This window comes from Tenrec ecaudatus, chromosome 5 (assembly GCF_050624435.1).
Source record: "Tenrec ecaudatus isolate mTenEca1 chromosome 5, mTenEca1.hap1, whole genome shotgun sequence".
Classification (NCBI taxonomy): domain Eukaryota; kingdom Metazoa; phylum Chordata; class Mammalia; order Afrosoricida; family Tenrecidae; genus Tenrec; species Tenrec ecaudatus.
The window spans coordinates 139,217,568-139,235,261 of NC_134534.1; the positions used below are offsets into that span (position 1 = coordinate 139,217,568).

The 17,694-nt window shown below is 40.3% G+C and overlaps 1 protein-coding gene and 1 pseudogene across 1 annotated transcript in view; one reads left to right on the top strand and one right to left on the bottom strand.

Moving 5' to 3' along the window:
* The window catches only part of LOC142449269 (cadherin-related family member 3-like), a 93,842-nt gene that overhangs the window by 14,580 nt on the left and 61,568 nt on the right, over positions 1-17,694 (top strand). Inside the window, exon 4 of the mRNA XM_075550884.1 lies at positions 546-634. Within this exon, the coding sequence (XP_075406999.1) occupies positions 546-634 (89 nt within the window). The remainder of the gene's footprint in view (positions 1-545; positions 635-17,694) is intronic.
* LOC142449537 (U6 spliceosomal RNA) lies at positions 3,662-3,762 on the bottom strand (annotated as a pseudogene).

A 17,694-nucleotide genomic window follows, 5' to 3' on the forward strand; every position in this document is an offset into this window, starting at 1 on the left:
TAAACAATTGGCTACTTACAACAGTTTCCATAGTGAACTTGACTGCATTTTACTAGGTCCTCTCATGGGGGATTACCAGGTTTTAAGTGCCAAACCACTAAGAATCCTGGTCCGGCCACGTTGACACAAAATGTAACCATCACAGATAAGAAGATAGACATTAATAAAATAATCAGATAAAATTAGTAAATGAGTTGTAATTACCAATTACTCAATATTTTTAGACCTCAGTTTCCTCATCACTAAAATGAAAATGGTAATAAAGTTATCAAAGGTGTTATATACTTAGCAGTTAATGATCAATTTTATTCTTGTTTAAATTAATCGCTATCTTTGGTTTGTAATTAACAGAGGATAGATACCTGATAAATGGTATCTATCACGGTTATTATTATTGGCTTAATGGAGATTAATCTATGAAAATATTTGTGCCTAATAAACACACTATCACCAGTTTTCTCTAAAATCCAGTATTGGGTGAGGATTACCTCGGGTTGAGTGTGCTAACAGTCACTGAAGCACATCGATTGTCTATTTTCTGGCAGTTGCGGAGATTTATATCCTAGAAGACACTGCTCCGGGCACAGTCATTTACAGAGCAGCAGCCAAGGACCCAGAGGATGCTGTTTTGGAGGTAAGTTATGGTTTGGGGCAGAGAATAGCAATGCCTAGTGTTTTATGTGTGACTGTATCCACATAGAAAGCCACACGGACGATCGGGCCAATTATATGCGCAGTTCAGGTTCCAAACATACTTTCTGCCTCAATTATCAAGGCATTTCAGGTGCAGGAGAGGGAGAGCTGGGCTGTCTGGGTAACTGCGCCCCTTCTAGTGCATTCTCTCTTTGGCAGGCAGGCCCAGTCTAATTCTCAGGTAACTTTTGACAAAAGATGCCAAACCGTTTCATTTGTTCTTGGGGAATCTCAGTTGTACACACTGTAAAGGAACAAGGCAGCTAAGAGAATGAATTTGTATTTCAGGATTCGAGGCATTAGCCTCAGGTTTTATAATGTCCCAGGAATGTAATTATTTTCAGGATAGATCTCATCCACTTATAGACACCAGAGGGAAGGGAAGAAACTATGGAGGTGGGGCTGAGAGGTTAGGTTTACGTTTAAAGGTCAACACTGCATGTCACTTAACCATTCTGCTTTTTTGTTTTAATCTCAACATTGGGACGAGTATACTTTGTCTTCTCTCCTTTCAAACCCACAGTGTTTAAACCATAAAACATTCTACAATTGACAGTTTCATCGACGTTTTAATATTTGATACGTTACTGAGTGCTTGTGCCATGTTTTAGCTATCGTGGTGTTTTTGGCTAATGGATTGATGGACTAGATACCATGCCTATAATTTTTTATTTGTACTGCTTTTCTACACTGTCTAACAATCAGAGAAATGTGTATGTTGATGCTATACTCTCAAAATGTATAATTTACTGTGAATGCTATAGGGTCCTTGTCCAAAGCAACTTCAATTTGATCCAACTGATGTTCAACAACCACTGGTCACTAATATCTGAGGCAGTGTCCACACAGCTTTTCCAGGCATCGCATACACTCGAGTAATTACACCAATGAGCACCGCTGTTGTCAAGCTCCCTCCCACACAGTTGTCTTACCCTCCGCCCAGCAGTGCGGTCCCACATTAAGGATGGCACTCGAAAGGTCACAGCTTCCTCTACAATATGCAATTAAGCCCCCTAATCATGCATATTGCTCCAAACCAACAGGTTCGAGATTACAGTATTGAATCCAATCCTCAGCAATTCCTGCCACACAGGATTAAGCTGTCATATGGCAATTGTCTCCTTAGTGTTTTCCATGGCAGATCACCCACCATGGTGGCATTTCAGGGTGGAAAACACATCACAGTCCAATAGGGCCTAGCTGCAACTCTAAGATGCAATCAAAATGACTGGCCAATTATCACAAGTAATTTATTTGTAATGAAGGAGTCCTAAATGCTTGCTCATACACATTAAGTGCTTCTGGCCCTGGCCCTATACTTTGCTCAGAAGAGAATTGACTCTGTGGCCTGTGTGGAAGGCCCCTGCAATGTTTTCTGTGAATTTCACCAAACATGGACTGGCATTTCAGTAGTGACATAGACGATGGAAACTTGCATTTAGACGCCCACAAACATCCTTCTGACACAGTAGATCAGACCAGATGTGTTGTTTTAAGTTTTTAAGACTGAACAACCTTCTCCTCCTCCTCCTCCTCCTCCTCCTTCTCCTCCTCCTCCTCCTCCTCCTCCTCCTTATTCTTCTTCTTCTTTTCCCAATCTACAAGTCAAAGAAATATTGTCTCTCATAATAGGAAGATAGCTTCATTATTTGGGGGCCTGGCGGTAATAATACCATGAATCCATATTAATTATTTATTAGGTGACAGACAAATTGCTTATGGTACTCTCATGTTAGGCCCTGCATTGTTGCTGTTGCTGTCAGGCGTCCTTGAGCTGGTTGGGACTCACAGCGACCTTGTGCACAATAGAACGAAACGCCGTGTGTCCCCGTGTTATCCTCACAATTATTGACATGTTTGAGCCCATGTTGTGGCCATTGTGGCCATCTACTTTGTCTAGGGCCTTCCTCTTTTTGGGTCCCCCTCGACTGTACCAAGTATGATGTCCTTCTCCAGCAAATGATCTCTCCTGACAACATGTGCAAAGTACATGAGACGAAGTCTCACCATCCTGGCCTCTAAGGACATATCTGTTTGTTCTTTTGGCATTCCATGGTACTTCTAATATTCTTCGCCAACACTGCAGTTCAGATACATCGATTTTTCTTAGATCTTCCATATTCAATGTCCAACTTTCCCATGCATATGAAGTCACTGAAAACACCATGGCTTGGGTCTGGCATCCCATAGTTCTCAAAGTAATATCCTTGCATTTCAACACCTTAAAGAGGTCTCATGCAGCAGATTTGTCTAAAGCATTATGTCTTTTGATCTCTTGACTACTGCTTTCATGAGCATGATTATCATTCCAAGCAAGACAAAATCTTTGACAACGTCAAACTTTTCTCCATTAGGATTTGGTCTTACCTTGATCTTCACCAACAAGTGCTTTGAGTCCTTCTCACTTTGACCAAGCAAGTTTGTGTCATCTGCAAGTGGCTGAATAGTCCCTGAAATAGTCGTGCTGTTATTTACTGGACTGATAGACTTGAACTTTATCTTTTATTTTATTGCTTGATGAAGAAGATTAAGGTAATAGAAATAAAATAAGTTGCTTACGCAATAAGTAGTGGAGCTGGGATTTAGGCCTATGTCCATCTTGCTCTACAGTTTATGCCTTTTTAATAAAAACAACAATTCTCAAAATATACTCTACCTAGCACAAGTTCTATTAGCTGCCCCATTGGAAAAAAAAAGATGGCTTTTGGAAAGGTTTATGTATCTCCCCTGAATTCACAAAATGCAGCGTGCGATATGTTCCCAGGAGGGAGTTTTCTAGAAGCAGGCCTTCAAACTGGCTGCAACCAGTTCAGGTATGACAGACACGGTGAAATTGAAAAAGACCCAATATTGCAAAATACTGACCACAACAGATCGAAGCCCTGGAACGAAGACTTAAAAGAGGCATAATGAGTCTTTTCAGGAGCTTGGCGCAGGAGACGGAAAGATCGCAGGACTTTGGAGAGCGACACATATTCAAAGCAGCATGATCAGCTGCCATCGTGGAGGAGGAGCCATGCTAATCTTCTTTGTATCATTACAATTTCAGGAGATGTGCTGTGGAAGTAACCATGGCCACCATCTCTGAACCAGGCGCTATTGTTTCCAACTCAGTGTATCAAGAGATTTGGTTGCTGTAGGCATGCACACTGCTCTTGTTTTCTAAAGAGGAGATTAAATTTCTAGTAGGGCATCAACCTGTAATCTTTTCTGTTCCAGTTATTGTTCTGGCACATCAAGGAAATTCAGGCCCATCCCAGTTTTGCTTCATTAGCAATGACTCAACAGGAAGGAACTGATTTGGAGTCCTCTCTAGAAGAGTGGTATTTCTTTCATGTGCCTTGCTCTGCTTATTTGTCCATAGTCCTTGATGGGAGGGGGGCAGAAGGGGGGAGAAACACTTGCAATGTTTCAGGTAATTCAATGCCTACAGATGGGAAAGATTGCAAAGGACCATGTGGTAGGATTTATATGCAATGTCCTATTTTTAAGGTATATTATGAAAATGAAATTCTGGTTCAGAACTTAGCCCATGGTAATAGCAGAATAAACATAAATCTAACAGGAGTGGATTTCACCCTTGTCTACACCCACCTAGGTTCCAGGGTAGATAATTATGTATCACCTTTTCTTCTCCATATAGGAAGGAATCTCCATATTCCAGCTTAGGGGATGCTCTGAGCTGAGGAAACACGTGGGATCCTTACACAAAATAAGCTGAACAAATAAAAAGTCATGGACGATTAGACCCATTGGAGCTCTTCACAACTTGCAAGGTAAACCACAAGCTCCAAAGTTGCAGAGACAGGTGGATCCGTAGCTGAAATGGGTGGAGCCATAAGCTGATAGGAACAATTAAACAGTAATTTTCCAAAATGGTAGGATCTCTACAGCAGAAAGATAGATTGGCCTGAGCCTTCTGCCCTTTGGGAAAGGACAGTCCTCTCATTCTAATGGCCTGTATCGTTTTTGCCCCAAGAAAGGAAGAGAATGCTATACTATTGGAAAATTAAGGGTGGAGGTGACAACCCAGAGACAAGGGCTCAATTAAAGTCAGATTTCATCAGGCTACTATAGAATGCTTTTTCTCCCCTACACCTGACCACCCCACTACTAGGATTCCAGCAAAATAAGGATGGATTTTAACTGAAGTAGTGGCAAGACAAACTCCCTGAGAAGGACTAGTACGGGAAGTTCACAATTAAGAGGGGGAAACAAAATTAGGGATATTAGAGGACTTTGAAGCTCCTGCAGCCTATATTTACAGTCAACCATAAGCATAACTGACTTCCAGTCAGATTAATACAAATTCTCAATTCTTCTTATCTGATACAACATATTTGTTGTTTAACGAAAAATTATAAGGCACGAAAAAGGCAAGAAAACAATACAATCTGAAGAGACAAACCAAGCATCAGCACCAGATTCATAGAAGATTCAAAACCAGGTAGGGGATTTAAAATAACTGTAGTTTACATGCTAACAACTCTAATGCAAAAAAGTAGACAACATGCAAGAGCAGAGAAATTATTTTAAAAGCAGACAAATCATGTAATAGATGAAAGCTCTAGAAGCAATCAAAAGGAAATTCTAAAAATCAAAAACACTGCTACAGAAATGAAGACTCCCTGTGATGACTGGACATGGCCACGAAAAACCAGTGAGTGTGAAGATCGATCAATAGAAATGTGCCAACCTTAAATGCAAAGAGAGCAAAGAAAAGAGAAAGAGAAAAAACCCAGAACAGAACATCTAAGAAGTGTGGAATAATTAAGAAGACAGAGCATGTATGTAATTTGAGTACAAAAAGGAAAAGAAGGGCTAGAAGAAATAGTTGAAGTAATAACAGACCAGAAATGTCTAAAATTAACAGACTTTAGTTTTAAGAGGTGCAGAGAATACTAAGCAGGATAAATACTGAAGCAACCACACACACACACACACACACACACACACACACACACACACACACACACACACCCGTAAGCACATCTTAAAAAAATATTATATCGGGGCTCTTACAGCTCATCACAATCCATACATCCATCCATTGTGTCAAGCACATTTGTACATTTGTTGCCATCATCATTCTCAAAACATTTTCTTTCTGCTTGAGTCCTTGGTGTCAGCACCTCATTTTCCCTACCCTACCTCATGAATCCTTGACAATTTATAAGTTTTACCCCCTAACTCTTTCACCAACGCCTGTCTCCCTTCATCCAGTTTTCTGTTGTCCATCCCCCAAGGAAGGGGTTATATGTAGATCATTGTGATCGGTTCCCACTTTCTTCCCCCCACCCCCCTGGTATCCCTTACCGTCCTGGTATCACTACTCTCATTATTGGTCCTGAGGGGTTTATCTGTCCTGGAGTTCCTGTGTTTCCATCTCTCATCTGCAGCAGTTACATGCTGTGGTCTAGCCAGATTTGTAAGGTAGAATTGGGGTCATGATAGTAGCGGGGGAGGAAGCATTAAAGAACTAGAGGAAAGTTGTAAGTTTCATTGGTGCTATACTGAACCCTGACTGGCTCATCTCTTCCTTGTGACCCTTCTGCAAGGGGATGACCAATTGTGTAGAGATGGGCTTTGGGTCTCCACTCTGCACTCCTCCTCATTCACATTGATATGATTTTTTGTTCTGGGTCTTTGATGCCTGACACCTGATCCCATCAACACCTCATGATCACACAGGCTGGTGAAGCACAGCTTATTAAAACTTCAGAAAGCTAAAAACAAAGAGAAAGTTTTAAAAGAAAGCAGGTAACAACTTTACCTATAAGAAATAAGGACAAGATTTATATCAAAGTTCTCATTAGAAGTCATGCAAACCAGTAGATAGAAGAGTGAAATATTTAATGTGTTGAAAGGAAAAAAAAAACCTTTCACATGATCAAATTCTTTATCCAGTGAGACTATCTTTCCAAAATAAAGGAGAAATAAAGACAAACAAAAATAACATATATGAATATTGAAAGAACTCATCAGTAGCATACCTGTCCTGGAAAAACTGCTAAAAGAAGCCCATCAGGTGGAGGAAAATAATGTAGAACTATATAAAGAGAGGAAACACAGTAGAGAAGGAATAACTGAAGGTAAAAATAAATCTCATTTTTCTTATTTTTAGTTGATATAATAAAAATAACTTAATGATAATATATTTGATAATTATGGAATATGGATAAATAATCACCACTGTGGCATAAATAATGGATGAGAGGAATTGGGAATATTCTGCTCTAATGTATCTTCATTACTCATGAAGTTCACGTAGCACTATTTGAGAGTGGACTTAGATTGTTTAAGAATGTCTACTGGAAATTCTAAGACAATGATTGATAAACTAAGAAAGGACATAAATTGAAATCACATAAAATATTTAATTAAAACAGAGAAAGGTAAGAAAAGGAAAAAAGAAATATATAGAAAATATTTACATGACAGTTATGAATTCCAACTAATATAACTGTCTAAATGTATCAACTAAAGAAAGATTTTTATAGTGGATAAAGAAACACCAACAAGAAAATTTATAGTATGTTGTCTACCAAAAAACCCATTTTAAATGTGAGAGAGATTTCTATTAAATGGGCAGAGAAAGATTTACCATGCTCACATGAGTTAAAGGAAAGTTGGATTCGCTATATTCATTTCAGACTAAAAGAAATGTAGGTGGCAGCTAGAGAATGCCCCAAAACATAAAATGAGTGATGCTTTTCGTTCATCTGGCTGTTCTGTAAGATAATTTAACAATGGCTGGAAAGGGAAGAGCCGCCATCTGCCCTGAATCCGAGTATAAGGTCCTTGCGACCGGCAGGGGTGGTTTTGAGAATGACCCTGCTCCTCTTCAGAGAAGTCTTGCAAATACCTTTCTCCCCAACCAAACCACGCTCACTGCCACTCAGGCCATGTCTTCCGGGGTGCTCTCCCTTCTATACGTCAACCCTTGGAGCCTCTCCTCTTCAACCGTGGGCCTTTCTTAGCTTTTGAGGTTCAAGGGTCGTGGTGGTGGTGGTGGTGGTGGTAAGGGGGTAACACATGCATCATTTGGGGAAATCTAAATGCCTATTGCTCTGTTCAACTCTGCTTTAAAAGTCCTACTTCTTGAGGCAATATACATGCTGCTGACGGACTGAAAGGGAATAGGAGAGCATGAATTCGGTGAACATTTGTTTTGATTATTCCTTTCTAATTGTGAAGTATATCTTTCAAACTACTTGCTGTGCCTCAGTGTATCTGTCAAACCAGTCAATTAGAACCTTCTGAAAACTAACGTAGGTTTCCAGGACAAGCAGCATGATGGGGCAATTAGGGACAGTTTAGAGTGTGGTGGGAGCTATTTTCGTAATACTCTGAGGTAAAATATCTCCTTCAAGGAACTCCAAAATTAGTGAAAAGTCTTAGAATGTACATTGAATTCTACTGGTAATCTTTTATTTTCTTCTAGGAATTCTATAATAGACAATTGCTAAGTTGACATTCTAATAAATTGTTGGAGAGATTTAAAAATTTTCTAATACAGAGTAATTTCTGAAAGTTTTATGATAGCCATTGAAAAAGAAAAAGATGTACCATTTAATGACAAACAGAAAGTTCATTCCTTGGCTTCATGATTTTTCTCCCTTGTTAGCGTAACTGCAACGAATCAATCAATGTAGGCCGTGTAGGGCATGCAGATAGGAACAAGCAGTATTTTTCATGCAGTCAAGTGAATTGATTGAAGGCTGACAGTGATTAGATTTTTTATGGGAAAGTGATATTTGTTAATTCAAAGAGGGCATAATTAGTGATGGAGTTATCAAAGACTCAACAGTTACATGGCAGCAGAGCTTATAATTATGGGCCTGAGGCTTTTAATTACATACTCCTATTTTATAATTCAGCTAAAAAACAAACATTAAAGCGAGAAAACGAAGAGTCTATTGAGTTAGAAACCAGAAAATGTCAATTTTTTGCTTTACAATTTGGGGTGGTAATTTTCATTTGAATGGGATTGCTTTTAAGCATAATAATTTTAGGGAAAAGGCTTATGTTATAATTTGAGTAATGCCTACATTTTAATTTTTTACAAGTCTATGTGTAAGGAGAAAACACACCAAATAGGTAAAATGTATCTATCTGTTGTAAGATTTGGTCATGCCATTTCTGTATATATTTTTCAGGCAAAATTAATGAGAGATGATTTTTTTCCTTATTGTGAATGAGCCTGAACTACTCAGAGTATAAGAAGATTCCTGTGGTTTCATCTAAGAAAAGTTGATCCAAATGGAATTTTTGGTGCATCAATTGAAAAGTCTAGGGGGTGTAGATTGGGCGCAGGTAAATTCTGGTTTCACATGGTATAAACAGGATAAGGTTTAATCTTTAGACTTATGATCTTCAGCCTTCCCAATCTTCTATGGGCAGCAAGTTGATAGCAGGAATTGTGATTCTCTATGGTGACTGTGGTTAAGTAGTAGAATTCTCACCTTTCATGCAGGAGACCCATGTTCAATTTTTGGCTAATGCACTTCATACACAGCCATCTGTTAGTAGTGGTTTGCGTGTTGCTATGATGCTAAACAGGTTTCAGTGGAGTTTCTCCATTAAGAAGGATTAGGAAGAAAAGCCCAGTGATTTGTTTCTTAAAACAAAACAAAACAAAAAACAGTCAACAACCTTCCCAACACAACCGCCGAAGACAAAGCAGGTGCATAAGCAAATGTAGTGAAGAAAGCTGATGGTGCCTGGCTATAAAAAGATATAGCATCTGGGGTCTTAAAGGTTTGAAGGTATACAAGCAGCTATCTAGCTGAGAAGCAACAAAGCCCACATGGATGAAGCACACCAGCCTGTGTGATCACGAAGTGTTGAAGGGATGAGGTATCAGGCATCATCAGAACAACAAATCTTACCATATTGAATGAGTGGGGGAGTGTGGAGTGGAGACCCAAAGCCCATTTGTAGGCCACTGGATATTCCCTTGCAGAGGGGTCTCGGGGAGGAGGTGAGCCAGACAGGGTGCGATGTAGTAACAATGAAAAATACAACTTTCCTCTAGTTCCTAAATGCTTCCTCCCCCCCACTATCATGATCCCAATTCTACCTTGCCAGTCTGGCTAGACCAGAGGATGTACACTGGTACAGATAGGAATCAGAAACACAGGGAATCCAGGGAGGATGATCCCTTCTGGACCAGTGGTGTGAGTGGTGATACTGGGAACGTAGAGGGAGGGTGGATTGGAAAGCGGGACCTGATTATGAGGATCTACATGTGACCTCCTCCCTGGGGGATGGAGAAGAGAAAAATGGGTGGAGGGAGACATCGGACAGGGCAAGATATGACAAAATAATAATTTATAAATTATCAAGGGTTCATGAGGGAGGGGGCGGTGGGGAGGGAGGAGAAAAAATGAGGACCTGATGCCAGGGGCCTAAGTGGAGAGCAAATGTTTTGAAAATGATGAGGGAAATGAATGTACAAATGTGCTTTACACAATTGATGTGTGTGTGGATTGTGATAAGAGTTGTAAGAGCCCCTAATAAAATGAGAAAAAAAAACAGTCAACGAATCACAACAATAGATTTTCAACTAATCATGGGGATAAAGTCAGAGCAGGCAGAATATCGTTCTGTTGTATATAGGATCCCTGTGGGCCATGGGCTGACCCAGAGCAGCTGATAACAACGATAGGCTAAACAGTTTCAGGCCCATGAGAAGCTTTTTCCTCCAAACCTCAGTGTATTTCAATGGCTCTGATTTGTCCAAGGACTGTTTCTTAAGCAACAACTGAGTCACACTGGACTAGAATGCACTACTGATTGTTAAGGTTGGGTTACAAGACCTACCTCAGGAATGGTAGGTCTTAGAGAAGAGCACAAACACAGGCTTAGAGAATAAGGGGGGATTGGGTCATCGAGGAACGGCTGTAAGATGGAATCTCTATCATCCAGAGTCAAATGCTATTCACTAAGTGAAGCTGCTATATTTAATTAGCCTATCAAAACTTGTCAAATCTCATTAACTTTATTTTGTGTACACAGAATATGTTCATAATCTGAGATTTTAAAATGCTTTCTCATTTTGTCCATGTTCATCAGTGATAATATTATCTATATTTCTCTGAAAACATTTACAGAATAAGGAAAGTTTCAAGAAATTAACTTTTGTGAAAGTGTGCAGTAGTGTTTGGCATGAATTATGGTTGGCAAAGAATGCCAAATATACTATAAACTGCCAGAAGAATTTTGGAAGAAGTACATCCTGAATGCCTTTGAAAAAAAAAGATCATTTTCCCAGGGCTCATTCAGATCTTATCACAATCCATTAGTTCATCCATGTGTCAAGCACATTTGTATATCATCGTTTCCTGTTTTCATTTGAACTTGACCAAGTGATTTTATTTCCATGAACTTCATTTTCTCATCTATAAAATGAAGTTGAGACACTTTAGATAAAAACAAGGATAACAGTTTAAATACAGTCAGTTGTTAAGAGGGTTAAAGAAGTAGTGTCACTTCTTCCAAACTAAACTCACTGTCAAGTCAATTCTGACTCACAGCCACCCAATAAAGACAGGGTAGAACCACTCAAATGGGTTTCTGAGACTGTAGCTCCTTACAAGAGTAGAAAGCCTCATATTTCTCCTGTGGTTTTGAACTGCTTACTTTGTGGTTAGCAGCCCAATGTGTAGCCACCATGCCGCCAGGGCTCCTTATTAGCTACTTAGAGTGTCAGTCAATAACAATCTCCACCAGCCCTCTTTCACAAGCCCTGTTAGTGATGGCTTGCCTATTACTGTGATGCTGAAAGCTATGACACTGGTATTTCTTTTATTTAAAAAAAATCATTTATTGGGGGCTCATACAACTCATCACAATCCATCCATCCATTGCGTCAAGCACATGTATACATTTGTCACCATCATCATTTTCAGAACATTTTCTTTCTACTTGAGCTCTTGGTATCAGCTTTTCATTTTTCTCCCTCCCTCCTCTACCCTACCCCCCTCCCTCTCTCATGAACCCTTGATCATTTATAATTTTTTTTCCCATGTCTTACGCCGACGATTGTCTCCCTTTACCCACTTTTTGTTGTCCATCCCCCTAGGAAGGGGTAATATGTAGTTAATTGTGACCGGTTCCCTCTTTCTCCCCCGACCTTACCCTTACCCTCCTGGTATTGCTACTCTCATTATTGGTCCTGAGGGGTTTATCTGTCCTGAATTCCCTGTGTTTCAAACTCTTATCTGTAGCAGTGTACATGCTCTGGTCTAGCCAGACTTGTAAGGTAGAATTGGGGTTATGATAGTGCGGGGAGGAAGCATTAAAGAACTAGAGGAAAGTTGTTTGTTTCATTGGTGCTGTACTGCACCCTGACTGGTTCATCTCTTCCTTGTGATCCTCTGTATGAGGATGTCCAGCTGTGCACAGATGGGCTCTGGGTCTCTACTCCACACTCCTCCTCATTCACATTGATATGATTTTTTGTTTTGGGTCTTTGATGCCTAATACCTGATCCTATCAATACCTCGTGATCACAAGCATACCTCGTGGTATGCTTCTTCCATGTGGGCTTTGTTGCTTCTGAGCTAGATGGCTGCTTTTTTATCTTCAAGCCTTTAAGATCCCAGACACTATCTCTTTTGATAGCCGGGCACCATCAGCTTTCTTCACCACATATGCTTACCGTGAATACTCGTTAGAAGTGAGGATGGCAAGACTTCATCTCAAGTATTTTGGCATGTTATCAGGAGGATGGCACTCTCAGTAAAGTAGAGGATCAGCAAAGAAAAGGAAGACTCACAACTAGTTGGATGAACACACCAGTGCAACACTACACTCGGACACAGGAAAGATTGTCAGGATGGTGCATGTAAAGTCACTGTGAATTGGAACCAACTCGACGGTACTTTATCGTAATTTAAAAAATGCCCGACTCATGAAATTAAAGCTCCATAAAAGAGGGGACAAAGTCTGTCTTATTCACAAAGGTGTCTTGATATCTAAGAATCACCATGACTGAATCAATTCTGACTCATAGTGACTCTATAGGACAGGTAGACCTGCCCCTATGGGTTTCTGAGACTGTCACTCTCCCAGGAGTAGAAAGTCCCACCTTTCTTTCACGGAGGGGCTGGTGGTTTCAAACTGCTGATCTTGCTGTTGGCAGCCCAATGGGTACTCACTTTGCCACCAAGACTCCATTGATATCTATGAATTAATAAATAAGTGTTCAAACAAATGTGACATGTCCTAAAGTAAAATATATTTTTCCAGTGAAAGAGTGAAATATTTCCATTGACTAGAACTTGGAAATATTTTAAGGCATATTTACTGCAAAGCACAATTTAAAACCACCTGCCTGCATACCCCATTCTAAGAGCTTATTCAGTACAACGTTGAATAAGGGAGACATTAGCCTGCTCTCATGGAGTCGTTGATTGAGGAAAACATAACAATAGAAAATACAAATGGTACAGTGACTGAGTGTATGGAGAAGAAAAATAAAATGTGGCAAAGAGAAAGCATGTGATCAGGACGAGTGGCTATGGTATATGTTATTTTATATCGGTTGGCTAGTTAAATCCTGAGGAGGTGACCTTTGACTAGCGACCTGAATGAAGTGAAAGGAGACCACGCATACATCTTGGGGAAGAGCATTGCAGCTAGAGGCAATAGCAAGTGGAAAAAGTCCCTGTGGTTGAAACAGGCATATGATTTTCAAAGACATACTAACAATACAATGTGTGTGTGTGTGTGTGTGTGTGTATATATATAAAATCTAAGAAAGAATAGGAGAGCTATAAAAATTTAAATGATGTTGGAGATACAGCCAGCAACAATATCCCACTGCCATTGAGTTGATTCTGACTCCTAACAACCGTGTGGGACAGGGCAGAGCTGCTGCAGAGGGTCCCATGGGACCAACACGAGATTCTGTAATTAATATTTTGTTAAATCTGCTTTATTAAACAGCTTTCCATCTTTCTATCCATCCACCAATCCCTCCTGTTTTGATTATGCATATCCATATAACTTGTAGATTCCATTGCTTTTCACTCTGAAGCCCTTTGGTAACTTGCATGCATTTGGAAGGTAATATTGACAGATTTATAAACAAATTGAATATGGGGTATAAAGGAAAGAGAGGACTCAAAAGGCTTTTAGCTTGAGAAGGAGTAGGGTTGAGGAAAAAATTAAAGTGTTTTGTTTTGAACATGTTAAAATTGGAAAGCCAATTTGACAGTAGACAGGATTAAAAAGTCCGGAGCTCAACAAAGAGATGGGGGTGGGGCATCTGGAGTTATCAGCTTGTACTTGGTATTTAAAGTCTGGGGATAATAAGATTACTCATTACATGGAGTCATTTTTTGCATTCTTTATAAGGAATCCATGTGGACATGAGCGAAGAGCAAAGGTCCAAGGACGGAGCCTGGGGTGCCCCCACATTGGCAGGTTAGGTAAGAAAAGAGATTGAAAATGTGAAAACAGCCAGGTAAACACCAAAGCAGCAAAGGGATGGTCTACCTGAAGCAAAGAAATAACCCTTTAAGTAGGAGCATTTTCACAATTGTTCCGAGTTGCTGAGATAGAGTAGAGTCCTGGTGTCTGGCTGCTAACCCCAAGGAGTGCACCGCCCCTGGGAGAGAGTTGAGGCAGTCTGCTTCCATAAAGATTTACAATCTGGGAAACCCTGAGAAAATGCTCTCCTCTATCCTATAGGGTGGCTAGGAGTCAGAATGGCCTCAATGGCAGTTGGTTGTGTTGGTTTTTGGCAACTTGAGAGAGGTGAAGACAGATTGCTCATCGTGGAAAGTGGAAATAGGTTAATTACTAGAACTTGGAGGAAGAGCCTGGCACATAGTGACTGTTCAAAGGGTGAATGGGAAATTCCCAGTGGAGGGGTGAGAAGGAGGGTCTGATTGGAGAAGCTTCAAGTGAATGAGAGGTGAGGAAAGAAAGACACATTTCCCACAGGTTTCCTTAAAAGCAGGGCAGAGAAGCTGGCCGGCATTGGGAGGAGATGATGTGAGTTGTGAATAATCAGGAATATCACAGCATGTTTTATGCTGATGGGAATGATCAGTGGCGAGGAGAAAGATGATAACGCCGGAGGTAATGACAACCGCTGATTGAGTGATGACCTTGAGTGGGCAATGGATGCCTTCCAGGCCTTGAGTGGAGGATTTGCTCTTAGAAGCGCCATGTGCTCATCAGTAATGATAGGGAGGATGACAGGGAATAAAGGGACAGATGCAAATTGCTTAGTCGAGCTAGTGGTTGCATGGGCATTTTCTTACCCATTCAGCTATGAATTATGGAGCGCTTACAAGTGCCAAGCAATACACAAGGTGGCTGTGGTAGTAAAACAAAACAAGACAAAACAAAAGCCAGGCAAACATCTCTACCCTCATGAAGTCTATCCCTGTGCATGTGTGTGTACACAACATACAGCAAATACATCTCTTATTTTCCACAGTGGCTTTGGGTGGTGCAAATTAGCATCATGGTGCACTGCTAGTCAACATTTTTAAAGGACTGAACCCATTTAGAGGAGGCCTAAGAGAAAGACCATGTGATCGGTCAATGAAAACGCCATGGAGCACAGTTCTACTCTGACACACATGGGGTTTGCCGTGAGTTGAAACTGATTCCATAAACATGAGTTTTCTTTCGATGGACTTTTATATCATATATGTTGTTGATACATGGGAGGGTGAGGTAGCCACCTCTCTGACATTGTTTTCTGCCTTCTTTTGCTGGGTTAGTATCAATAGGGAGAAGGATAAGAGAGGGGAACTATAGCAGGGGCCAGCAGGCAGGAATCCAATTAGCAAAAGTAAAGAGTTGGCATTGTTAGCCAGTTTAGAGTTAAGAGTCATGCTAAAGGTCTAACAAGACAAAACAAAAATGCTCTGCTGTTCATTTTTGATAAATTAATGGGATATTAACGCTACTCGTCTTGGGTAGTGGCTACCTATATGTATTAATTTCTTAAAAAGAAAAAAGAAAACCTCATGTAGCTGTTAGGAAAACAGACTATTTTCTAATCAATGTCAACTAACATTTCAAGGGATTGATTTGCCTTTACCTAATTGGCTTGGCATTTTCAAACGTCTCATGCGCATGTGCTAGTTGGATGCTGAATAATGAAGACTGAAGAAAAATCAATGCATTTGAATTATGGTGCTGGCAAAGACTATTGAAAGTACCATGGACTGTCCAAAGAAAGAACAGATTTGTCTTGGGAGAAGTACAGCCAAAATGCTCCTTAGAGGCTCGGACGGTACCACTTTGTCTCACATACGCTGAACATTTTGTTAAGAGAGACCATTGATAAGGTCGAGGGACAGCAAGAAAAGAAGACCTTTGATAAGATGGACTGACACAGTGTCTGCAGCAATGGGCTCAAGCGGAGGAACAATTGTGAGGCTGGCGGATGACCGGGCAGTGTTTCCTTCTGTTGGACCTAGGCAGGCTATGCTTCGGAATAGACTTGAAGGCACCGTTCAATGGGTTTGGGATAATGTGAATAGATCAATGTTTTTAATAACATTATTATATCTGTGCACATGTCTTTCCTTTATATAAAGGAGGTGAATTTCATTCTTTTTGCTCCCTGCTACATCCTTAGTAAATATTTAGAGGATCTCTTGAGAAAATAATTGCTGAGTTGTCCCCAGTGACCTGGCCTTTCACCCTAACTGCATGTTGAAGTATCATTTCCTTATGGCTCCAAGGGAAAAGGGTGGGGTGTGCAGAAGAAGAATATGATATTCTTGGAAATTTCTGATGTGTGATGAAATATTATTCAATTGAGTCATATACCAGCCAAATGGATTTGAGAATTGAGGCAATTATCTGGGTTACCCAAGCTAAAAACCAATTTTGCTTGAAATAGCAATATAATTGTGGGGGAAATGATTTTAAGAAAACCTTTAATTATCTAGAAAAATGTTTAATAGTCCACATGAAAGACAGATGTTTGGGAAAAGCCACAATAAGATTTATAACACATATTTTGGGGGGGGTTATTTACTTCATAATCCACAAGATGGCATGCAAGTTTGCGACATATGTTAGTCAGTAGCCATGCCGTTGGTAAATCATCTTGCAAGAAGCAAGGAACCCAGGGAAACACACTATAATTATATACATGCACTTTTGCTTTTAACGTTTCCTAAAGTTAAGGCTATTGTCTCGCAAAGATATGTATATCCAAGTGTAGTTGCTAGAAGGCTGCCTGAAAAGAAATCAGTTCCCTAAGTCCGTTTCTACAGGGAAAAGTAATAATGATTGGGCTGCTCTGAGTCGAAGACAGGCACGTTTAAACGAGAGAAGACAAAACGAGAGAAGACAAAACGACCGTGGTTCTGCTGCCAATGTCTGCAGGGAAATTGTTACCATTCCGAGGAAGGCAGTATTATAAACAAACTATCTTTTAAGGTGTATTCATTTCTTGCCACAGGGGGGATATATCATGGCAACTCATGCTGAATAGTATAGTGGTTCTTTACATTGGTCATTTGGTTTTTAAAAAGTCAGCCGTTAGGACTCTGATTGAGCACCGACATTTTTACTTGATAGATATGACACACGAAGTTGCCACGAGTGGCCAAGTGGTTTGTTTCTGGTGTTTGGCTTCCCTGGTGACAGCAATAGGGTCTCTTATTAGATTGGTAGTGAAAACAGAGAGGCCAGGGTCTCCAAAGTTAAATCAGAACCACTGGCATGAGTGGCAGGAATCAATGTTTTTTAAAACCCCGCTAGGAGAAAAAAGCCCACTAGACATGCTAATGGATGCCAGAAGAAACTCTGAAACTTGTTGTTGAATGTAAAGCAGCTTCATGGGAAGTAAAAAATGGAGTAGACACTGAACAGAGACCTTCAGAGGAAAGCCTGAAAGACAACCTGAAGCTCTACTGTAAAGCGTTTTAAGACCTGGAGTTAGAAAACCCAAAGAGAAAACAAAGTCAGCATCTTCCCAGTTGACAAAACTGGGGAGATACTTCAAGTTGAATC